This window comes from Ursus arctos, unplaced genomic scaffold (assembly GCF_023065955.2).
Source record: "Ursus arctos isolate Adak ecotype North America unplaced genomic scaffold, UrsArc2.0 scaffold_21, whole genome shotgun sequence".
Classification (NCBI taxonomy): domain Eukaryota; kingdom Metazoa; phylum Chordata; class Mammalia; order Carnivora; family Ursidae; genus Ursus; species Ursus arctos.
The window spans coordinates 663,917-684,958 of NW_026622886.1; the positions used below are offsets into that span (position 1 = coordinate 663,917).

Consider the following 21,042-nt stretch of genomic DNA (forward strand, 5'->3'; position numbering starts at 1 on the left):
TAGGCATAAGCTGCGGTTGCCGCGAAGTCGGTGTGTGGACTCTAGGCCGTGAACGTAAAGGCAGTAAGTCTGGGACCTTGCTGAGTCAACTCCACGGCCTTCTGAAACCGTTCAGAAGGCTAGGAAAACAGGAAAAAATCGGAAAAGGAAAAGTCTGGGAAAGGGAGAGTTGGGGAGGGAGGTGCGTTGGCAAACTTCTTTTCAGAGCGCGTATACAAATTCCTCATGGGTGACTGACTTCCTTTGGAGTGTCAGATTTTCTTTAACCATGTCTGTATTCATTCAAACAAGGAAGTTCAGGCATTTGTCATTATTAATCACGATGCTTCAAAACTAATTATATTTGCTTTTTTAAAATGATAGGATAGTATTGGAATGATCTCTATTAGTAGCTTATTTTATAATGCTGATACTAAAATTACAGATACTCTGGGCTGACATTTTCAATTACTGGTATACTTGGTCTTCCTAATTGCTTTACTTGGAACTCCTAAAACAGATGAACTTGCATTCACTTTCTCACAACCGGATCCTTCATGTATACTAAGAGTATTTAGCATGACCTCTACCCTGCGGGAGGTATTTGGCTGGGAATTTTTTCTTTTTCGCCTGGTCCATAAACCAGAACTAGGGAGAAGGGCATCCTACAGGACAGGGAATTCCAGGGGAAGGGCTGAGAACGGACCTCTGAGGAATCATACCCAAATCTCTGCCCCTGTGGAGATAGGGTTTTCTCAGGGACCAGGCAGCCTGCAGCGGGACTGGCTGGTGTTAAATTGGTCTTTAGCTCTTAGGGGCTCGTGAGGAAAACTTTGGAGCAAGTGACAACATTGTTTATACACTCAGATTTTCAGAAGCCTGATTTTATTTACGGAAGGATTAATTGAACAACATGTAAAATATTTATTTGTGGAGAGGTTATCTCTTAAGAAAGCGTTTCATTAAACTTCCAGATTTAGTCTTTTTGTCCGCTGTAACCCATCTCAGCCACCTTCTGTCATGCAGAGGCCACTGGCCCTGAGAGCCAGGTTGGAGGCACACCACAAACAGGAGAGATCTGTGCGGACACAATGTTTTCAGCGGTGCTGGGAATAATGGGGGAGGTCCTGGTGAGAGGGGGGCAGAGAAGGGACGGCTGAACAGTATAGTTGGTGGCCGCCCACTCTAACGGGACAAGTGGCAGCTGTCGCTGACTGCATCCCGGGTCCTCCGGGTAGTGTAGCATTAGGAACGTGGCCTGAGGGGGCTGTTGCTCCGGAGCCTCGTGAGCTCCGTGCTTCGGTCTCCTCATCTGTGGAACGAGCTTGTCCGTGCTGTGAGGGTAGTGGCAGTGCGTGTGCAGGGCGGCTGCTGTAGCGGGCCCGGCAGTAGGCTGCCCGGCGGACTCGCTGGACCACAGAGAAGAGCAGTCTGTTGCAGAGGCATTTTGAAGATGATGAGAAACGGTTTCCTTTAGATTCTGAGATTATTTGTACTTGAATGTTTAAAGATGACTTTGGGTCATGTGATTATGTAATCAAACTTAATATCAAAGTCGTAGACTCTCGTCTAGCTATTTTAGACTGAAGGTATTTCAGGAAGAAGTGGGACAGCTTTCTGAGTTTGGAGTTACTGACCATCTTCAGCCATGACCCACGTTTACTCTCCAGAGCCTCTTTAGGGCTCTCGTGGAGACTCAAGTTGGGTTTTTTCCCTTGGAGCTGGGCCTGGAGGATTTTACAGGCAGGGTGTTCAGCATCCTCCAGCTCTGCTTTTAGATCGATCACGTTCTATTTTCTCTTCCTGCAACTCTCTCATCTCCCGCCACACCACCACCTCTGTGTAGGTACGTTCTAGCCTAGTTCTCTAAAGCCTGGTTCTTGTACCATTTGCTGGTTCACAGAAAGCCTGACATGTGCTCTTTACCATTTTAATGACATGAGGATTACAGCTAGGCACAAAGTCTCAGGCCTTTAGAAAATTTACGTTCTCGTGGGGGGAGAGACGATAGCACACGGGTAGCGTATCTGTGTCTGTTGGGAATAAGTGGTAGGGAGGGAGATGGGGAAAGCCCAGCCTCAGGTGTGGAGTTAGCGGTTTTGAATAGGATGGCCAGGGGAGGCCTTACCAGTCAGTTGACATTTGATCAGAGACTGGAGAGAAGTAAGAGGGGCAAACCATGCTGCTACAGGGGTAGCACATCGGAGGCTAGGGCAAAATTCCTCTGTAGAAATGCCTTTAGTGGTCTCGGGAGCAGGATACAGCAGGACTAGAGCACAGGGTGGCAGGGGAGGTCAGGGAGGTAATGGGGTGGAGACAGGGACCCCCAGAGCAGCTTCACTTGAATGAGATGGGGAGCCCCCATTGGGCTTGGAGATAAGGAATCCAACTTACCTTTTAAAGGGATCACTGACTTTCCTTCCAGCAACTTTATTGTCCACTAGCGCTGAGCAGGAACTAAGAAACTAGCTTAGTGTAAGTCATTGTAGGAAACTGTCTCCTAACTTACCCTAACCCATACTTATTTCACAACCTTTTTGGGGTGGGGGGAGAAGCAGAGGGAGAGGGGGACAGAGAATCTTAAGCAGGCTCCACGCCCAGCTTGGAGCCCAACATGGGGCTCGATCTCACAACCGATATTATGGTCTGAACTGAAACCAAGAGTTGGATGCTTAACTGACTGAGCCACACAGGCACCTCTCTCAATTCCTTTTTTAAGTAATGGATTTTAAAGACTTTTGGAGCAGTTTGGGCTCGTCTTACTTAGCTGACTCTGAGAAGGAGATAGGCCCAGGCAAAAGGCAAAATAAAATTACCCGATTAATTATCTAAGAGGAGTGGTACATTACATGCTAATTACATTAGCAAAGGTAATGCAAGGTATTGACCCAATCAGATGATTTTGGGAAGAGTCTAGGTCCTAGCTTGATGAATTTTTATTTTCCTTTATATCTTGTACTGTTCTCCAGAGCGACTGTTTCAAGTCCCTCTTTCACAGTAATGGCCAATAATAACTGTGTGAATACTAGATTGGCAAATAAAACACGATGTAGGTGTTAGAGGTGCTGGAACTTCTTGCAGACTACTTCCAGAAAGAATCTGGAAGAATGGTCGCTGCTGCTTTGGCCTATGCTGCCTAGTCCTTTGTCCCTGGGAGTCGAGGAGAGATGATTGAAGGGAGGAGTGCCTTGTACACAATTACATGTCAAGAGAGAGGTTAAGCCCTGGGTCTGTGTGGATTGCTGCAGCAATAAGGAATCCATATAATGAGAAGAGCTGAGTGTCCTGGGGTCGCCAGTCATCACAGGTGGTTGATAATTACAGGAAACCTGCTCTCATGTGCATTTGGACACAGAGACTGATTTCTGTTCTCCGGCAAGTTCTGTTTCTCAAAGTTGGGGAGGGCGGGACTGCCTCCTCATTGTTTGAGACATCAGTCCAACGATCAGGCTAATACAGGAAAGCAAATAGATGAAAGTGTTTTTTCTCACCCTCCCCAGCATAACTGGAAGACTGACTTAAAAATGGCTGTGTTTTTAAAAAATTAACAGTAATAGCACAGCCCCATATTTTAGCCCACTTGAATGTTGGGGGCTCATTTATTTAATAATGAGGTGTGATTTTTTTTTTTCCTGTACCAATTTTGAATTTACCCAGAATGTTTCTTTTCATACTCCCGTAGACTTCTGCCTCACTCTTGAGGTCATTTCTCTGCTTATTGGCATTTTCAGAAATGGATAGGATAAGAAATAAAAGGAGATGAAATTCAAGCTCGTCCCCTTCACCTGGGCATCTGAATTACCGTATCCCCTCCATCACCCAGACTTGATTTTCTGTGTGCAGAGGAGATGCGTGTCTGATATTTCTCTCTCCTCTTCCATTTCCAGGAGGGCTGTTGGCCCGCTGCCGTGCTGCTGAACAGTATGCAGTCCTTCCGGGAGCAAAGCAGTTACCACGGAGACCAGCAGAGCTACCCGCAGGAAGTACACGGCTCGTCCCGGATAGAAGAGTTCAGCCCGCGTCAAGCCCAGATGTTCCAGAATTTTGGGGGCGCAGGCGGCAGCAGTGGCGGCAGCGGCGGCAGCAGTGGCGGTGGCCGACGAGGAACGGCAACGACAGCAGCGATGGCTAGTGAAACCTCTGGCCATCAGGGCTACCAGGGTTTCAGGAAAGAGGCCGGAGACTTTTACTACATGGCAGGCAGCAAAGACCCCGTGACGACAGGAACCCCGCAGCCGCCTCAGCGAAGGCCTTCGGGGCCTGTGCAGAGCTACGGACCCCCCCAGGGGAGCAGCTTCGGCAATCAGTATGGGAGCGAGGGGCACGTGGGCCAGTTTCAAGCACAGCACTCTGCTCTGGGCGGTGTGTCTCATTATCAGCAGGATTACACGGGGCCCTTCTCTCCCGGGAGTGCTCAGTACCAACAGCAGGCTTCCAGCCAGCAGCAGCAGCAGCAGCAGGTCCAGCAGTTGAGGCAGCAGCTCTACCAGTCCCATCAGCCTCTGCCACAAGCCACTGGCCAGCCAGCGTCTGGTTCATCCCATCTGCAGCCAATGCAGCGGCCCTCAACGCTGCCGTCCTCTGCTACTGGCTACCAGCTGAGAGTGGGTCAGTTCGGCCAGCACTACCAGTCCTCCGCCGCCTCCTCCTCCTCCTCCTCCTTCCCTTCCCCGCAGCGTTTCAGCCAGTCTGGCCAGAGCTACGATGGCAGTTACAGTGTGAATGCTGGCTCCCAGTATGAGGGACACAGCGTGGGTTCTAACGCACAGGCTTACGGAACACAGTCCAATTACAGCTATCAGCCTCAGTCTATGAAAAGTTTCGAACAGGCCAAGATGCCCCAAGGGACGCAGCAGGGGCAGCAGCAGGCGCAGCCGCCGGCCCAGCCGCCGCAGCAGCACACCCCTCAGCATGTGATGCAGTACAGCAACGCTGCTGGCAAGCTGCCCCTGCAGGCGCAGGTGGGGCAGTACAGCCAGCCGGAGGTGCCCGTGAGGTCCCCCATGCAGTTCCACCAGAACTTCAGCCCCATCTCGAACCCTTCCCCAGCGGCCTCTGTGGTTCAGTCTCCGAGCTGTAGCTCCACCCCATCTCCTCTGATGCAGAGCGGGGAGAACCTCCAGTGTGGGCAGGGCAGTGTGCCCATGGGTTCCAGAAACAGAATTTTACAGTTAATGCCCCAGCTCAGCCCGACCCCCTCAATGATGCCCAGTCCTAATTCTCATGCTGCAGGCTTCAAAGGGTTTGGACTAGAAGGAGTGCCGGAAAAGCGACTGACAGATCCCGGGCTGAGTAGTTTGAGCGCCCTGAGTACTCAAGTGGCCAATCTTCCTAATACTGTGCAGCACATGCTACTTTCTGATGCCCTGACACCTCAGAAGAAGACCTCCAAGAGGCCCTCCTCCTCTTCGAAGAAAGCAGACAGCTGCACAAACTCCGAAGGCTCCTCGCAGCCTGAAGAACAGCTGAAGTCCCCCATGGCCGAGTCGCTGGACGGAGGCTGCTCCAGCAGCTCCGAGGATCAGGGCGAGCGCGTGAGGCAGTTAAGTGGCCAGAGCACCAGCTCCGACACCACCTATAAGGGCGGAGCCTCCGAGAAGGCGGGCTCCTCACCGGCACAAGGCACTCAGAATGAAGCCCCCAGACTCAGTGCCAGTCCTGCGGCCAGAGAAGAGGCTGCCTCGCCCGGTGCTAAGGACACTCCGCTGTCGTCCGAGGGCAACCCCAAAGTCAATGAGAAGACAGTTGGGGTGATTGTCTCCCGGGAAGCCATGACAGGTCGGGTAGAAAAGCCTGGTGGACAAGATAAAGGCTCCCAAGAGGATGATCCCGCAGCCCCTCAGAGGCCACCCAGCGCCGGAGGGGCCAAGGAAACCAGTCACCCCTCAGTCCCACAGCCAGAACCCCCAGGGGGAGGGAGCAAAGGAAGCAAGAATGTAGATAATAACTCCAACCACAATGGAGAGGGAAACGGCCAGGGCGGGCATTCTGCGGTGGGCCCTGGTTTTATAGGCAGGAGTGAGCCCAGCAAATCTCCTGGAAGCCTGCGCTACAGTTACAAAGACAGTTTCGGGTCAGCCGTGCCAAGAAATGTCAGTAGCTTCCCTCAGTATCCTACAGGACAAGATAAGGGGGATTTCACTGGCCACGGGGAGCGTAAGGGGAGAAATGAGAAGTTCCCCAGCCTCCTGCAGGAAGTGCTTCAGGGTTACCACCACCACCCTGACAGGAGATACTCTAGGAGTACTCAGGAGCATCAGGGCGTGGCTGGGGGCCTGGAAGGAGCCACGAGGCCTAACGTCTTAGTCAGTCAGACCAATGAGTTAGCTAGCAGGGGCCTTTTGAACAAAAGCATCGGGTCCCTATTAGAAAACCCACACTGGGGCCCTTGGGAAAGGAAGTCAAGCAGCACGGCTCCAGAAATGAAACAGATCAATTTGGCTGACTATCCGATTCCCAGAAAGTTTGAAATAGAGCCTCAGTCATCGGCCCATGAGCCCGGGGGTTCCCTCTCTGAAAGAAGATCAGTGATCTGTGATATTTCTCCACTAAGACAGATTGTCAGGGACCCAGGGGCTCACTCACTGGGACACATGGGTGCTGACACCAGACTTGGGAGGAGTGAACGGCTCAATCCAAGTTTAAGTCAGTCGGTCATTCTTCCAGGTGGGTTGGTATCCATGGAAACAAAGCTGAAATCCCAGAGTGGGCAGATAAAGGAGGAAGACTTCGAACAATCCAAATCCCAAGCTAGTTTCAACAACAAGAAATCCGGAGACCACTGCCATCCTGCTAGCATCAAGCACGAGTCTTACCGAGGCAATGCCAGCCCTGGAGCAGCCCACGATTCCATCTCAGACTATGGCCCCCAAGACAGCAGACCCACGCCAATGCGGCGGGTCCCTGGCAGAGTCGGTGGTCGGGAGGGCATGAGAGGTCGGTCCCCTTCGCAGTATCATGACTTCTCAGAAAAACTGAAGATGTCTCCTGGGAGAAGCAGAGGCCCAGGGGGAGACCCTCATCACATGAACCCGCACATGACCTTTTCAGAGAGGGCCAACCGGAGTTCTTTACACGCTCCTTTCTCTCCCAACTCAGAAAGCCTGGCCTCTGCTTACCACACAAACACTCGGGCTCATGCTTACGGGGACCCCAGTGCAGGTTTGAATTCTCAGCTCCATTATAAGAGACAGATGTACCAACAGCAACAAGAGGAATATAAAGACTGGAGCAGCAGTTCTGCTCAGGGAGTGATCGCTGCAGCACAGCACAGGCAGGAGGGACCACGGAAGAGCCCAAGGCAGCAGCAGTTTCTTGACAGAGTGCGGAGCCCTCTGAAAAACGACAAAGATGGTATGATGTATGGCCCACCCATGGGGACTTACCATGACCCCAGCGGTCAGGAAGGGGGGCGCTGCCTCATGTCCAGTGATGGTCTGTCTAACAAAGGCATCGAATTGAAGCATGGCTCTCAGAAGTTACAACAGGAATCTTGTTGGGATCTTTCCCGGCAGACTTCTCCGGCCAAAAGCAGCGGTCCTCCAGGAATGTCCAATCAGAAGAGGTATGGGCCGCCCCATGAGGCCGACGGACACGGGCTCGCCGACACGTCCCAGTCATCCAAACCCAGTAACGTTATGCTCAGGCTTCCAGGCCAAGAGGATCATTCCTCTCAAAACCCCCTAATCATGCGAAGGCGGGTGCGTTCCTTTATCTCTCCCATTCCCAGCAAGAGGCAGTCACAAGATGTGAAGAACAGTAACACCGAAGATAAAGGGCGCCTCCTTCACCCACCAAAAGAAGGCGCCGATAGAGCATTCAATTCCTATGCGCATCTTTCTCACAGTCAGGATGTCAAATCTGTCCCTAAGAGAGAATCCTCCAAGGACCTTCCAAGTCCAGACAGTAGAAACTGCCCTGCTGTTACCCTCACAAGTCCTGCTAAGACCAAAATACTGCCCCCCCGGAAAGGCCGGGGGTTGAAATTGGAAGCTATCGTGCAGAAGATCACGTCCCCAAATATTAGGAGGAGTGCATCCTCGAACAGCGCGGAGGCCGGGGGAGACACGGTTACTCTCGATGACATACTGTCTTTGAAGAGCGGCCCTCCCGAAGGTGGGAGCGTTGCCGTTCAGGATGCCGAGATGGAGAAGAGAAAAGGTGAGCTCGTATCTGACCTAGTCTGTCCAACAAGCCAGGAGTTGAGCATAGAAAAGCCCCTGCCACGGTCTTCAGAGGAGTGGCGTGGCGGTGGGGACGACAAAGTGAAGACCGAGACACACCCAGACACGCTCACTGCTGGAAAGGACCCCCCTGGTACCATGACATCTGCGACCTCACAGAAGCCTGGGAGTAACCAGGGGAGACCAGATGGTTCCCTTGGTGGGACGGCACCTTTAATCTTTTCTGACTCAAAGAATGTACCTCCAGCGGGCGTGTCGGCCCCTGAGGCAAACCCCAAGGCTGAAGAGAAAGAGAATGATACAGTGACGATTTCCCCCAAACAAGAGGGCTTCCCCCCGAAGGGGTACTTCCCATCAGGAAAGAAGAAGGGGAGACCCATTGGTAGTGTGAACAAGCAAAAGAAACAGCAGCCACCGCCTCCACCCCCTCAGCCCCCTCAGATACCAGAAGCTTCTGCAGATGGAGAGCCAAAGCCAAAAAAGCAGAGGCAAAGGCGGGAGAGAAGGAAGCCTGGGGCACAGCCAAGGAAGCGGAAAACCAAACAAGCAGTTCCCATCGTGGAACCCCAAGAACCTGAGATCAAACTAAAGTATGCCACCCAGCCACTGGATAAAACTGATGCCAAGAACAAGTCTTTTTTCCCTTACATCCATGTAGTAAATAAGTGTGAACTTGGAGCCGTTTGTACAATCATCAATGCTGAAGAAGAAGAACAGACCAAATTGGTGAGGGGTCGGAAGGGTCAGCGGTCTCTGACCCCGCCACCCAGCAGCACTGAAAGCAAGGCGCTCCCAGCTTCGTCCTTCATGCTGCAGGGCCCTGTTGTAACAGAGTCTTCTGTTATGGGGCACCTGGTTTGCTGTCTGTGTGGCAAGTGGGCCAGTTACCGGAACATGGGCGACCTCTTTGGACCCTTTTATCCGCAAGATTATGCAGCCACTCTCCCGAAGAACCCGCCTCCCAAGCGGGCCACGGAGACGCAGAGCAAAGTGAAGGTACGGCACAAAAGCGCTTCGAACGGCTCCAAGACGGACACTGAGGAGGAGGACGAGCAGCAGCAGCAGAAGGAGCAGAGGAGCCTGGCCGCCCACCCCAGGTTTAAGCGGCGACACCGCTCGGAAGACTGCGGCGGAGGCCCTCGGTCCCTGTCCCGGGGGCTCCCCTGTAAGAAAGCCACCGCCGAGGGCAGCAGCGAAAAGACTGCTTTGGACTCAAAGCCCTCCGTGCCCACCACTTCAGAAGGTGGCCCCGAGCTGGAGTTACAAATCCCTGAACTACCTCTTGACAGCAATGAATTTTGGGTCCATGAGGGTTGTATTCTCTGGGCCAATGGAATCTACCTGGTCTGCGGCAGGCTCTACGGCCTGCAGGAGGCGCTGGAAATAGCCAGAGAGATGGTGAGTAGGGAGTCCCCTCCCGGGCTCGCTCTAACCTTCCTGCGGGTTCCGCTCTTTCCTTTCCTCGGTCCAGCCTTGCCGTTTATTCTTCTGCACCACGTGGTAATTCCTCCAGATTAGAGCCCGTAGGCCCACATGAGGGACAGAAAATGAAGTAATTTGGAAGATGTGTTTAACTTGTATTTTTTATCAGTAATACGGGTGCCTAGGGGCGGAGTCGTGTCGGTGCAGCACCGCGTAGCGAGGGGAGCGGCTCTGCTCGAGCCCGCCAGCCAAGTGCTCTGCGCTTTCCTCTGTTTTGCTGCTATTTGTTTTATTTATTGATCCTTTCCCCCCATATTTCAACATCTGACTCTGTAATACAAAATATGCTATGATTCTCTTTCCTTTCTTCTAAAACTCTTCATTTCTCTAGGATTATTAATTCATGTTGTTATGGCTTTTCTCAGACCACATCTCTCTAATCCACACCCGACAGCAGATGTTCATTCTTTCGGTCGGTTGCATAGCTGTTCGCCTGGGGTGTTGTCATCGTCGTCACTCCCTTCTTTCCTCCAGGGAGCGCCGTTTCCTGAACCCCGTGTCTTTGCCGTTCTTGGTCTGCGCCCTCGTTTAATGCAGCGCGTCATCCCCGAGGAGTGTCCCGAGAAGGGTGTGTGGGATAAATACTTTGAGATCTTGTCTTGTAGGAGAGTATGTCTCTATCCCATCCTCGTGTTTACTTGAGGTTGGGTATAGAATTCTAGATTTGAAGTGATTTTCTCTCGCTGTCTTGGAGTCCTGGCTCCTGACTTGTCCTCGAGCTTCTGCTGCTGCAGTTGAGGGCGGGAGCTGTGCGTGGTGTTCAGTCCTTGGTGTGAGTGTGTGAACTGCCTTCCTCCTGTGGAGGGTTTGAGGATCTTCTTGGTTTCCCTTGGGGTGGGTCTCTTCACTCACTGGGCTGCCCCCACTGGGACATCTTGCCATCTGTAAACTCCTGTCTCCCACGCGGGGAGTTTGTCGTGTGTTGTTTGTTGGATAATTTCCTTCCCTCTGTTTTCTCAGTTCTTTCTGGAATCCTGTAAATTAGGGAACTCCTGGATCAATCCTCTGTCTTTACATTTTCTCTCCTGGGTTCTCTCTCTCTCTCTGCCTTTTTGTTCTAATTTCTCCACGCTCTTTTCAACTTTTTATTTTTTTATCTTCATTTCTGATATTCTCAAAACGTCTTCTCTAAACATCTCTGTTGCAGGGACTGCTAACTGCTTGAATTGGGCTGGGTTAGGGACCTAACTCCTCTTAAAATTTGAGCTAATGACCTGGTTTCTGGCCCCACTTTCTGAGATGCCTGCTTCCCAGGCTCTGTGCCACTCCGTGGCTGGTGTTCTAGTGGCCCCTCCACTGCACTCATTCCTTTCTGTGCCTTTCAGACTGCTGGGTCACTCCCTCTTTGTCTGATTTACAGCGTCCGGAAATGGGGACATCTCTCGTGTGTGTTCCCTTTCCCATTCTTGGTGTCCTCGTGAAGTTGTCGTATAAGTTTATCCCTTTATCTTTGTGGGAAGAGAAAAGATGTGGAAATGTATGTTCAGTCTGTGATAATTATATAAGAGTTTTTGTGTTAATTTATATTTAAAATTTACCATTCTTGACAAATATACTGATGATTTTCAGTCATAGTGAATGATTGTATCAGCCAGGATCCATAGTATTCTTGGATACTTTATACTGTTCGTTTGCCCGCCACCTACACTTCCCCTAAAAGCACTGTATTTTGTCATTGCATTGTCTCCAGAATTTATAACAGTGTCTGATAAAAAGGAAGTCAAAGCTATAAACTATAGTAAAAAAATGTAATTAATATGAAGTTTATATATTTTTTATATTAGAACATTCTAATTCAGTCACACGAGGAGCTTGCTTTCCCTTTAAGGCCCTCCCCCACCACGAGTTTATTTCCTCCCACCTTCCCTCTCCATCACCATAGTCACTCCCGATCCCCAGGTTTGAAATAGATTTGCTTCTTAGACACAGTGACATTTTACAATGCGAAAGTCTTAAAGGGACATAACATTTAAGACCCCGAAGTACAAAATTCTTTAAATAGTCAATTCTGAGTACTCCCTAATCTATCAGTCATTGTCTTGCTCCAGTTGGTGGCCTGCCTGCCATATTTAGTGGTTTGTTTTGTTTATTTGTTATTTTAGGTGTGTGTCCCTGCCCCATCTGCCAGTGTTTTCTTTATTTCAACATAGAATATTATTAATATTTCTCAGAGTAACTTCTGTGTGTAAACTGTTGAACATTCTGTAGCAATAATTGGTAACCAGTAATAGCAGGCTAGCTCCTGCCCAGCAGATCCCTAAATCCTGTGTCTCAATCCAGGTCTAGGAGTAGAAGGCACCTGAGAATGATGAGACCACGCTGAGCCACAGGTGGTCCTTCTGTCCCAGAAAGGTTGGTAACCCACAGGCCTGCCTTTTAAAATTCCTAATAGGGAATCTCTGTCTTCAGAAAGTGACAGTTCAGCTTACTACTTGTCAGCTTTGATCCCAAAGTAAAATCTGGCATGTTATAATTAGAACAGATAATGCTGAGTATGATAAATCATTCTCTCTTGCCCGTCCCCTCCCCCCCCACGTCACCGACTAGGTGGTTAAGATAACATGAAGCAATTTAGGCAGAGAATATTGAAAGTGTTTTTTGTTTTTTAAAATACTAATTTCAGCCTCAGCTGTTTCAGAAGTACTTCAAATTAATCGTATGTTCTAAGGGATAAAAAGTTGGAATGTTTTATTCAAAGGTGAAAGACATAAAAGCAGATGTTTTTGTCCCTAGGCTGCTTCTATTTAGTAGAGGCTCTAAACTAGATTTTTGGGTTCTCTTGTGGCTCCACCAGGGCTGCAAATGCCACCTTCTCTTTTAATAACAGGTTTTAGAACCCAAACAGCTGACCAGTCTTTTTTTTCAATCGGGATATAATTGACATATAACATTATATTAGTTTCATGACAAATCTTAAATAAATTTCATACTGTAGCTTTACACTTACTTCCTTATGTTGTACTCACACGATGCCAGTGCCCTTTAAAAACACTCAACTTTCTCTTCCCTTGATTCCATTCTGTTTATGTAACCTCCCTGTTTTAGAATAGAATGCTAGCTTTGTATATTGAATTTAATTTCTGAGTACCCTCGCACGTCTGTTTTATTCCCACAAGCCACCCAGTGAGATGGGAAGGGAAGACAGTGCCACCCCATTACCCTCAGAATAAAGGATGACTTGGCTTTAGTGACACATGTTCAGGTGGTATATAGCCCAGGGATGCGTTTATTTTTAAAATAGTTCAAAAAATGCTACTTTGGCTTTTTGAGCTGACTGATGTTCCACTATGACTGCAAGATCTTTTTCTGTTTTATTTTCCCATTTTATATTCTCCTTTTCCTGATGTACTTGAGAACAAATGAAAATTACACTAACTTGCCTTCTCTAATTTGATAGATGCTGTTTCATTTTGTCAAGGCCACTTTGAGTCTAGTTTTATCTTAGGTTTTAGCAGATGCTTTCAATTTCAGTCCTCTTAACAAGCGCTCCCAATCCTATCCTGTTGAGATAAGGCCACATATATTTCATTAGAGATCCATTTTGGCCCGTGTATTTATCAGGTGTTTTAACAAGCATGATATTATAATAAAATAATATGAAGTCCTCGAGAGACAGTAGCTCCCTCCCTATAAGTGTCCTGTGAAAATTGCGGAAAACTAGAACATTCCTGTTCAAGCAGATGGCCTTCGCTCTCCTTCCTTTTCTGAGGGTGGGACTTAATCCATTCATTTCTGCACAGCCCTCTTCGGTTTTGTCTGATTTTGACCTCTGCTTATTTATCTTGGTCTGATTGTGTATGAGAGCCCACAGTGACTCTGATCTGATGTGAATAGTGTGATAGAGGCACTTGCCTCTAAACAGACATACATATAACTTGGTTTATAAAAGTCATGTTTGGTACATTTAGGAATGTGAAGGCCTTCAGGGTTCAGGGTTGTGGTGGCAGACACGGATCTCTAGTGTCCTCTGCTCTCAGGAGAGCCGGCCTGTGTTTATTCCCTTGCCTTCCTTCCACCACCACCTGGGCTGACAGCTCCCCTTCCAAACAGATTCCTAACAACCTCCATGGGAATTTGTGTATGTTAACTGGATTTGGGTTAATTTTCTTTTGATCAGTATATCGAAGATTATATTTGAAATTTTTTTCCCCAAGCTTTCTGTATTTAGTCTCTACACCCAGCGTGGGGCTCAAACTCACGACCCTGAGATCAAGAGCCACATGCTCTTCTGACTGAGCCAGCCAGGCACCCCAAAGTTTATTTTTAATATAAGTTTAAATAGATCCGTCCTCCATCTCTAATTTACTTTAAACTGTGACAAAAAACCTGAATTGACAAGTGTAAAAGTATTAATATATCAATGATATTATGAAAATGTAACTGCATGTTAAACTGCATGTAAAAACAGATCATTTAGCCTCTCTGGTTATGTGTGAAATGCATTATCCTGTGTACCCCCTGAATTTCCATCTGTGCTCCCTAAGTTAGTAGTGGGCCGCCGCCCACCCAAGGATACTGCCTCCCGCCGAGGTCCTGCTGAAGCCTTCCCACGTAAGCTCCTGGTCTCTGCTTTTGACTCACCAGACACACATGCCCCGCAGTGACTGACCCTCCCCTGTACCCTCTCCTCATCCTTCCTCCCCGTCCCCTCCTCTGGCTTCCTTACACTCTTCTTCTCCAGTCCCCTCTGGAGGCTGTCACTTGATCTTTGTTGCCGCAGCTCACACTGCTGTCCCAGCCTGACCGTATTAACACATTCCAGGGTTCATTCATCCCTCTGTTCCCGTGACTTTCAGCAAGTAGCACAGAGTTGTAGGATTATCTTATTACCTGTTTTTCTTAACACTACCTGTATGCCCTCCCTTTTATATCGCTGCATGAGACCTTGAGACTAAACCTCCAGAGAAAAGGGTCATTTCCTCTCAGGATTTGGTTTTTCTAAATTCTAAGGAATATCATGAAATGTGCAGTTTTGGAATTTTATTGCTTATATAATGTTACAGAATAGATTGTGACAAATTGAAAGAGTTTTCCTACAGTCTATTTCTTTCTTTCTTTTAGGGGTGGAAGGATGATGAGAGAAGCTTTATACCTGATTTTAAAATAAAACTTAGAGGAGCGCCCAGGTGGTGCAGTCAGTTAAGCATCCGACTCTTGATTTCGGCTCGGATCATGATCTCAGGGTCTGAGATCTCATGATCTCATGCCAGGCTGGGAATGGAGCCTGCTTAAGATTCTCTCTGTCCCTCTCCCTCTGCAACTCTTCCTCGCCCCTCCCCCACGCTTTCGCTCAAAAAAACAAAACCTTGTAAGGGATAGACTGAAAATGCTCAAGGTAAAGGACCATAAACAGGAATATTGGCAGGTTACTGTATATACTAGGCCACATAATTCATCCCTGAGGTGTTACACTAGCTACTGCTAAGGTGTTAAAAGGGCTAACATGATCAAATAGCATGCACAAGTAGGTGTGCAGTTCAGTTCAAGAGCTGTCTGAGTCCTTGCTAGAAAACCAGTACAAATCTGCAGTTAGAATGCTGTAAGGGCCCCTAGCTCCCTTCACCGGTCGGGGAGCGTTGGCCTCAAGTCCCATGGCTGGTGTGTGAGGAACAGCACTTGGCAGCAAGGCTCCTGGACCTTGTCTGGAAGGTTTATGTGATTCGCGCAGAAAGTGACGCCTTGCCACACAGTTCCTGCATGAGAGCTTAAATTTTCCAGGACTTAATACTTCCTTTATTCCATACTGTTGAGAAAAATGGAGCTTGGGGCGCCTGGGTGGCACAGCGGTTGGGCATCTGCCTTCGGCTCAGGGCGTGGTCCCGGCGTTCTGGGATCGAGCCCCACATCAGGCTCCTCCGCTATGCGCCTGCTTCTTCCTCTCCCACTCCCCCTGCTTGTGTTCCCTCTCTCGCTGGCTGTCTCTATCTCTGTCGAATAAATAAAAATAAAATCTTAAAAAAAAAAAAATGGAGCTTCCCCCCACCCCCTGCCCTAACCTCTTGCCCCAATCCAAGGCCAATTTTGTAGGACCCTGAAGGCCACCAACTGCAGGCCAATTTCTTCCCATCTTCCCATTTATTGAAAAGAAGTCCGATAAGGGAAAATCCATTCAGCTTAATTGTGCCCTCAGAGATCCTCCTCACCATTCTGCCTTGGCCATTCCGCTCAGCAGCTGGGGAGGTGGGGGTTGGGTGAGAGTCCTGGAGTCACACTGCTTCGTATGAATTCCAGCACTTGGCATTTCCTAGCTGGTCACTTGCTCAAGGCTCTTAGCCTCTGTGCTTTACCTTCTTGATTATAAAATATGGAAACTGATAGTGCCCATTGTAAGGAAAGTTCTTAGGAGCATGAGTGACTCTTTGGAAGGTACATAGAGAAATGTTGGGCAGGTGCTGTGGGACTGTGTCTGCCCTGGGGTGGTATCCTCACGTGTTCTAGTGAAGATGGGTTCCTGTTCGCTCACTTAGCGGGCTGTAGTTCATGTGTCGTTCCGTGCCCGCGTGACTAGCGCTTCTTCCCATGAAGGGAAGTTGCCCTGCATAGGAAACAACCATTTTCTTTTCATTTTTACTCTTACGGGAAACTCAAGTTTGTGGGGAGCAGGGTGTGTGTGGTATTTAGGGGTGCAGCGTTAATTAGTGTCTTATGATCTAGCAGCAGCCCACAGACATTCTCAGGAGTTAGATCGTTCAAAGGAGAGGAGGCAGAAGGAAGGGAATAAAGTCTGCCTGGCACGTTAAGTAAAAGCATTAATGTTCTTGTGAGTTGGTCATTTTTCGATAGTGATTACGTAAGGCCAAAGTAAAGAGTCTACCCAGTAATAAAGTTATTTTTTAAGTAAACATTTTTGATGGGTCAGCGCTGTAAGGGAGATCCAAAATAATTAAGAATTCATAGAATGATTCAGAGCAACCACACTCCACCTCCTCCCCTCCCCCCCCAAAATAGCTAATAACATAGGTGGGGACTGCAGAGGGCTCTCTTATAGTCTAAGGATTGAGCCTTTGATTTATGGGCAGTGGGAAACCACCAGCAGTTCTGAGCGTGTAATATCACACAATCAGGTTTGTGTCTTAGGCAACTCAGGAGAGATGCGAGGAGAGGGAAGAAGCAGGCCCACTGGTTGAGAGGCTGTGGCACTGATCTCTCTAGAGATGATAAGGGCTGAAGAAGGGGCAGAGAAGGGAATCGGAAGGAGTGGACAGGTACTAGGACCGTTTTTGGAATTTAAAGTCGATAGAATCCAGAAACCAATTAGGTGTGGCAGGTAAAGGGAAGTGAGGACTAAAGCCGAGGCTTCCCGTTCAGTGGAGAGGTTGGCCAATGGAGTGGGCTGAGTAAGACCCCAGTAACAGCAAGAGGGGATTGAGGAAGAGAAGGGAGACCTTCGTTTTGCAGCTAATGTGTAGCGGGCAGAAGAAACTACTAGGTGTGAAAGCAGCCCCACTGAATCTGCATGTTCAGGTCGTCAGCCCTCTGGGTCTCTATCTAGTACAGTACTTCTCATAAGGACTGGCGGGTTTTTATTTAGCTTTCTGCATAAATGTAAAAGCAGGAAACTTAATCCGGGTTGCAAGAAAGTGGGAGGAAATAGGAAATCATGAGATCTGTGTCTTTTTTTTTTTTTTTTTTTTAATCCCACATAGAGAACTCTGAAAAGGTATCAAAGACATTAAGCTACCATTGTAATTATTGCCTATAATATGGTTGGGAACGGAAGGGGGCACAGAAGAGGTCATTTGCTATTTTTGGTTTTCTAATAATTTTTCAAGATATTGACATTATTGACAATACAGTAGACTACCAAATTGCATTTCATTATGGTGAGAAAGAGCTGATATGAAACATTACTTTTTGGGGCCTGGAAAAAGCTCTGTTGTGCACGGTTCACCCCATTTTCTTAGAGTTCCAGGATGTAGCCTCAGGCCTCTGTGTGTTGAACTGAGACTAGACAAAGTGCATGCACTTTACCTTGAGGTCAGATGGGTTCTGAAGTTCAGGTGGTCACTATGCACGGATACTTATTTTTGGAGGGTCTGAGACCGCTCCACTCACAGGAAGCAACAGGAAACCAGGAAAGGACAGAAGAGCAGGCTTAACAGACTTTAGGTTTAGAGGGGGCGCCAGGCACGTCTGTGGGCTTGAGGCTTAGTCTTAACTCCTGATTCCTTAAAAGGTAAGATACCTTTTGTGAGGGAATTACATATTGTTCACATAAGAGTGAATGATGACAATGTTACTCATACCGTAAAACTACTAGAACTGTAGGTAAAAGCCACAATCCTGGTAACTCAGTAAATGTGTCTCTTTTCTAGATTTTGTCCATGTGCTTGTTTTACTAGATGTAATAATAGTGTAGTAGCAATTGCTAACATGGATTGAGTACTTCCCAAGCACTGTGCACGAATTCTCGCGTTTAAACCTCAAAGCAACCCTCTGAGGTGGGCTTCCTCCTAGATAACTGAGTCCAGGATCCACACCCAGAGAGTCTCTGCCATTAACTAGAGATACAAGGCTGTATTGCTTTTTTCACTTAATTTTGTAATTTTAACTTGCATGGTAACTTATATGTTTTATTTTAATATGTGTGTAATGTAATTTAGCCAAGTACTCCTGCACCGTTAGCCATTGAGGCTTCCGGTTACTTTATTTTTTTATGCAGCGGTAAACATTTCTATATATGGAGTTTTAGTTGAGGGAAAATCTCCAGATGTTAAACTGCTAAATCAAAAAATGTGAATATGTTACGGGTTTTGATAGGCATCATCTTGTGGTTTAACCAAAAAGCGTCATACAGAGCTACAGGCACCCACAGATACACGCGGGCCCACTATAACCTCAGCAACATTAGATGTATTTTAAATTTTTTCCTTTAAATTTTATTTCTTGTATTAGTGATATTGCTGCTGTTCCCTATTAATTTTAATGTTTCTCTTCAATTTGTCATTTTTCTGCGCATAATTTCCCGAGTCTGAATAACTCAGTTATCTAGAAAATGTGGATGTATGGGAAGCGCTTTCTTCAGGAGTGCCGCCTAAATGAGGCATTTGGAGAGCTCTTAGATAAAGTTTTCTCATCTATAAATAGGACGGTGACAGAGGACTGTTCGGGGTAAAATTAACTTTGCTGGAGATCAGGTAGCTTCCTTGGTGGGCGCTAAACGTTTCCTAGAGACTTTTAAGCTGAGGTGGTTTTAAAGGAAGTAAGTGCTGTAAGCTGGTGTCAGTCCTAGAAGGTGTCCTCACGTGTTTTAGTGGAGATGCGTCCCTGTCATTAAGCTTATTGGGTAGAAATCAAGCCGAGGAGAAAGAACTCAGCCCTGTATGACCCTGTCCCAGTAAGCCAGGTACAGTGGAGTGATTTTGGCCGTATGCACTTAGGAGCTGACACTTCATTTGAATATGTTGGCAGCAGCCTGCTGTCAAGGAATGTGCCTTATGAGAATAGCACCGAAGAGCTGCCACGTAAGCAGATGCATGGGACCAATGTCAACACAATGACATGTTTCCGTCTGCAAGAACAAACTTCAAGATTGGAAGTGGGACCCAGCTGCAGTGACATCAGCTTTGGAGGCATTTCACTTCTTACGTGTTTTCACTAAGCGGCCACTGGAAGAGTTTCTAGTAAAATGTCTATGTTCTTTTAATTCGCAGGCATACTCCTTGTGACTGGCTCCGTGGAGATGCCAGCTGGTTCTAGACTTCAAAAACTCTGTGAAGTTTAAATGTTGGTTGAGACGGATGTCAGGCATAGGGCTTTGGTTCTCTTGCAGGTTGGTTTTGTTGTTCAAAAACTACTTAAAGCTGAGTTGGTGGGATAGTAGTGCATTAACATAAGCAACAGGAGAGTTGCCAGTTGGTTCTCTTTGCTTGTTTCCTAGGTGGAGCTCCCTCTGGAAGAAATCAAAATATATTAATGCTTTGAAAAGGCAACCCCTCAAAAATAATATATTTGTTTGCCGAAACAAGACTTTGCACCTCCCAGCAGGCCTGGGCATTTTAAACACTGTTGTTCATGAAAAGCACATTTAAAAAGACCAGCTCACCTGTCACCTGGTTCCCCAGACAGCAAGTCTCCAGCACTCCCATTACACCTGTTGTGCCACTTAGCACCATGTATTGTGACTGTTCTCCCAGCCGAGCCCACCGTGGTGCCTGACACATGGCGGCTCAGTGCAGTGCGGAGGGAACCTGTGACTAGCAGGCTCTCTCAGGAGACGTGTAAGGAGCAACAGATGTTTAGTGGTAGGAGGTAGGCCTTTGGATACCACTTAAAGTACTTGTTTTAAAACATAATTGAAAATCAGTTATGAAAATACTGGTTAGAATTTTAATCTTTGCATGAAAGAATTGGAGAGAGGAGTGAAAATGTGTTTTGGTAATGAGACTGAGTGACAGCTTTTTTCCATCCGCTGCTTTATTGTTTCTGGGAAAACATTAATGGGCAGGAGATGGATGACCAGTCTTAACTGTTCACCCCAGTAGTTCTTTGTGGGGCGCAGCATGCTGGGAACCATTGCCACGGGCTCTGCCCTCAGTAGACAGCATCTGTGTGAGGTTTTGTTGTGCGTGTGTCTCAGTGTGTGCCCCTTGAGACAAACACATGACATCCAGAGGGCAGTCACCTTAGGGTCCTACCGCTGGTGGTGATTATCCCAGCCCAACCGTCTAAAGGACAGCCTCAACTTTGGCTCAGAAGGGAGAACAGTTTCTGAATGTGAACATCACCTAATGGCACTTAGAACTCAAGTTTGAGAGCTGTCTATCCCCCTGCCAGCGTCCTCACTCTAAACCAGGATACACAGACACCAGTGTCCCCCTGCCTGGTTCCATGCTGTCCTGTGCCCCAAACAAACACCTTAGAGCCATCCTAGACTCCTCTCTCCCCTCCTCTGTTACTCCTTTCCAGGCACTCACAATATCCCGTTGTTTTTATTAATGAAATAATCCAGATCTCTCTCATATCTTCATTGTCACCACCTCCCTCCCCCGGTCCAGACCATCATCTTTTCTCATCACTGTAGCATCATGATTGGTCTCCCTACCCTTTACTTTGAGCCCCTTTGGTCTGTCCTGTGCTCTGAAATGATGTTTCTAAAACCCAAGTGTGGCCATGCCAGCGCGGGCTTGCAGTCCTGGTTTACTAGCACCCTCCCCTTGTCCATGCAGCCAGTGTTATGTGCCAGGAGCAAATCTGTGCACATAGTTAAAATAAGACAGTGTGATAGACCGTGATTGGGTAGCTGCTTTATTATTATTATTATTATTATTATTATTATTATTATTATTATTTTAGAGAGAGAGTGCAAGTGGAGAGGGAGAGAAAAGATTGTAAGCAGGCTCCACACCCAGGGTGGAGCCTGACATAGGGCTCGATCTCATGACCCTGAGATCATGAC

At 47.8% G+C, this 21,042-nt stretch overlaps 1 protein-coding gene across 1 annotated transcript in view; it reads left to right on the forward strand.

The window, feature by feature from the left end:
- The window catches only part of TCF20 (transcription factor 20), a 109,436-nt gene that overhangs the window by 51,396 nt on the left and 36,998 nt on the right, over positions 1–21,042 (forward strand). The window contains exon 2 of the mRNA XM_057316282.1: positions 3,867–9,560. Coding sequence (XP_057172265.1) covers positions 3,867–9,560 — 5,694 coding nt within the window. The remainder of the gene's footprint in view (positions 1–3,866; positions 9,561–21,042) is intronic.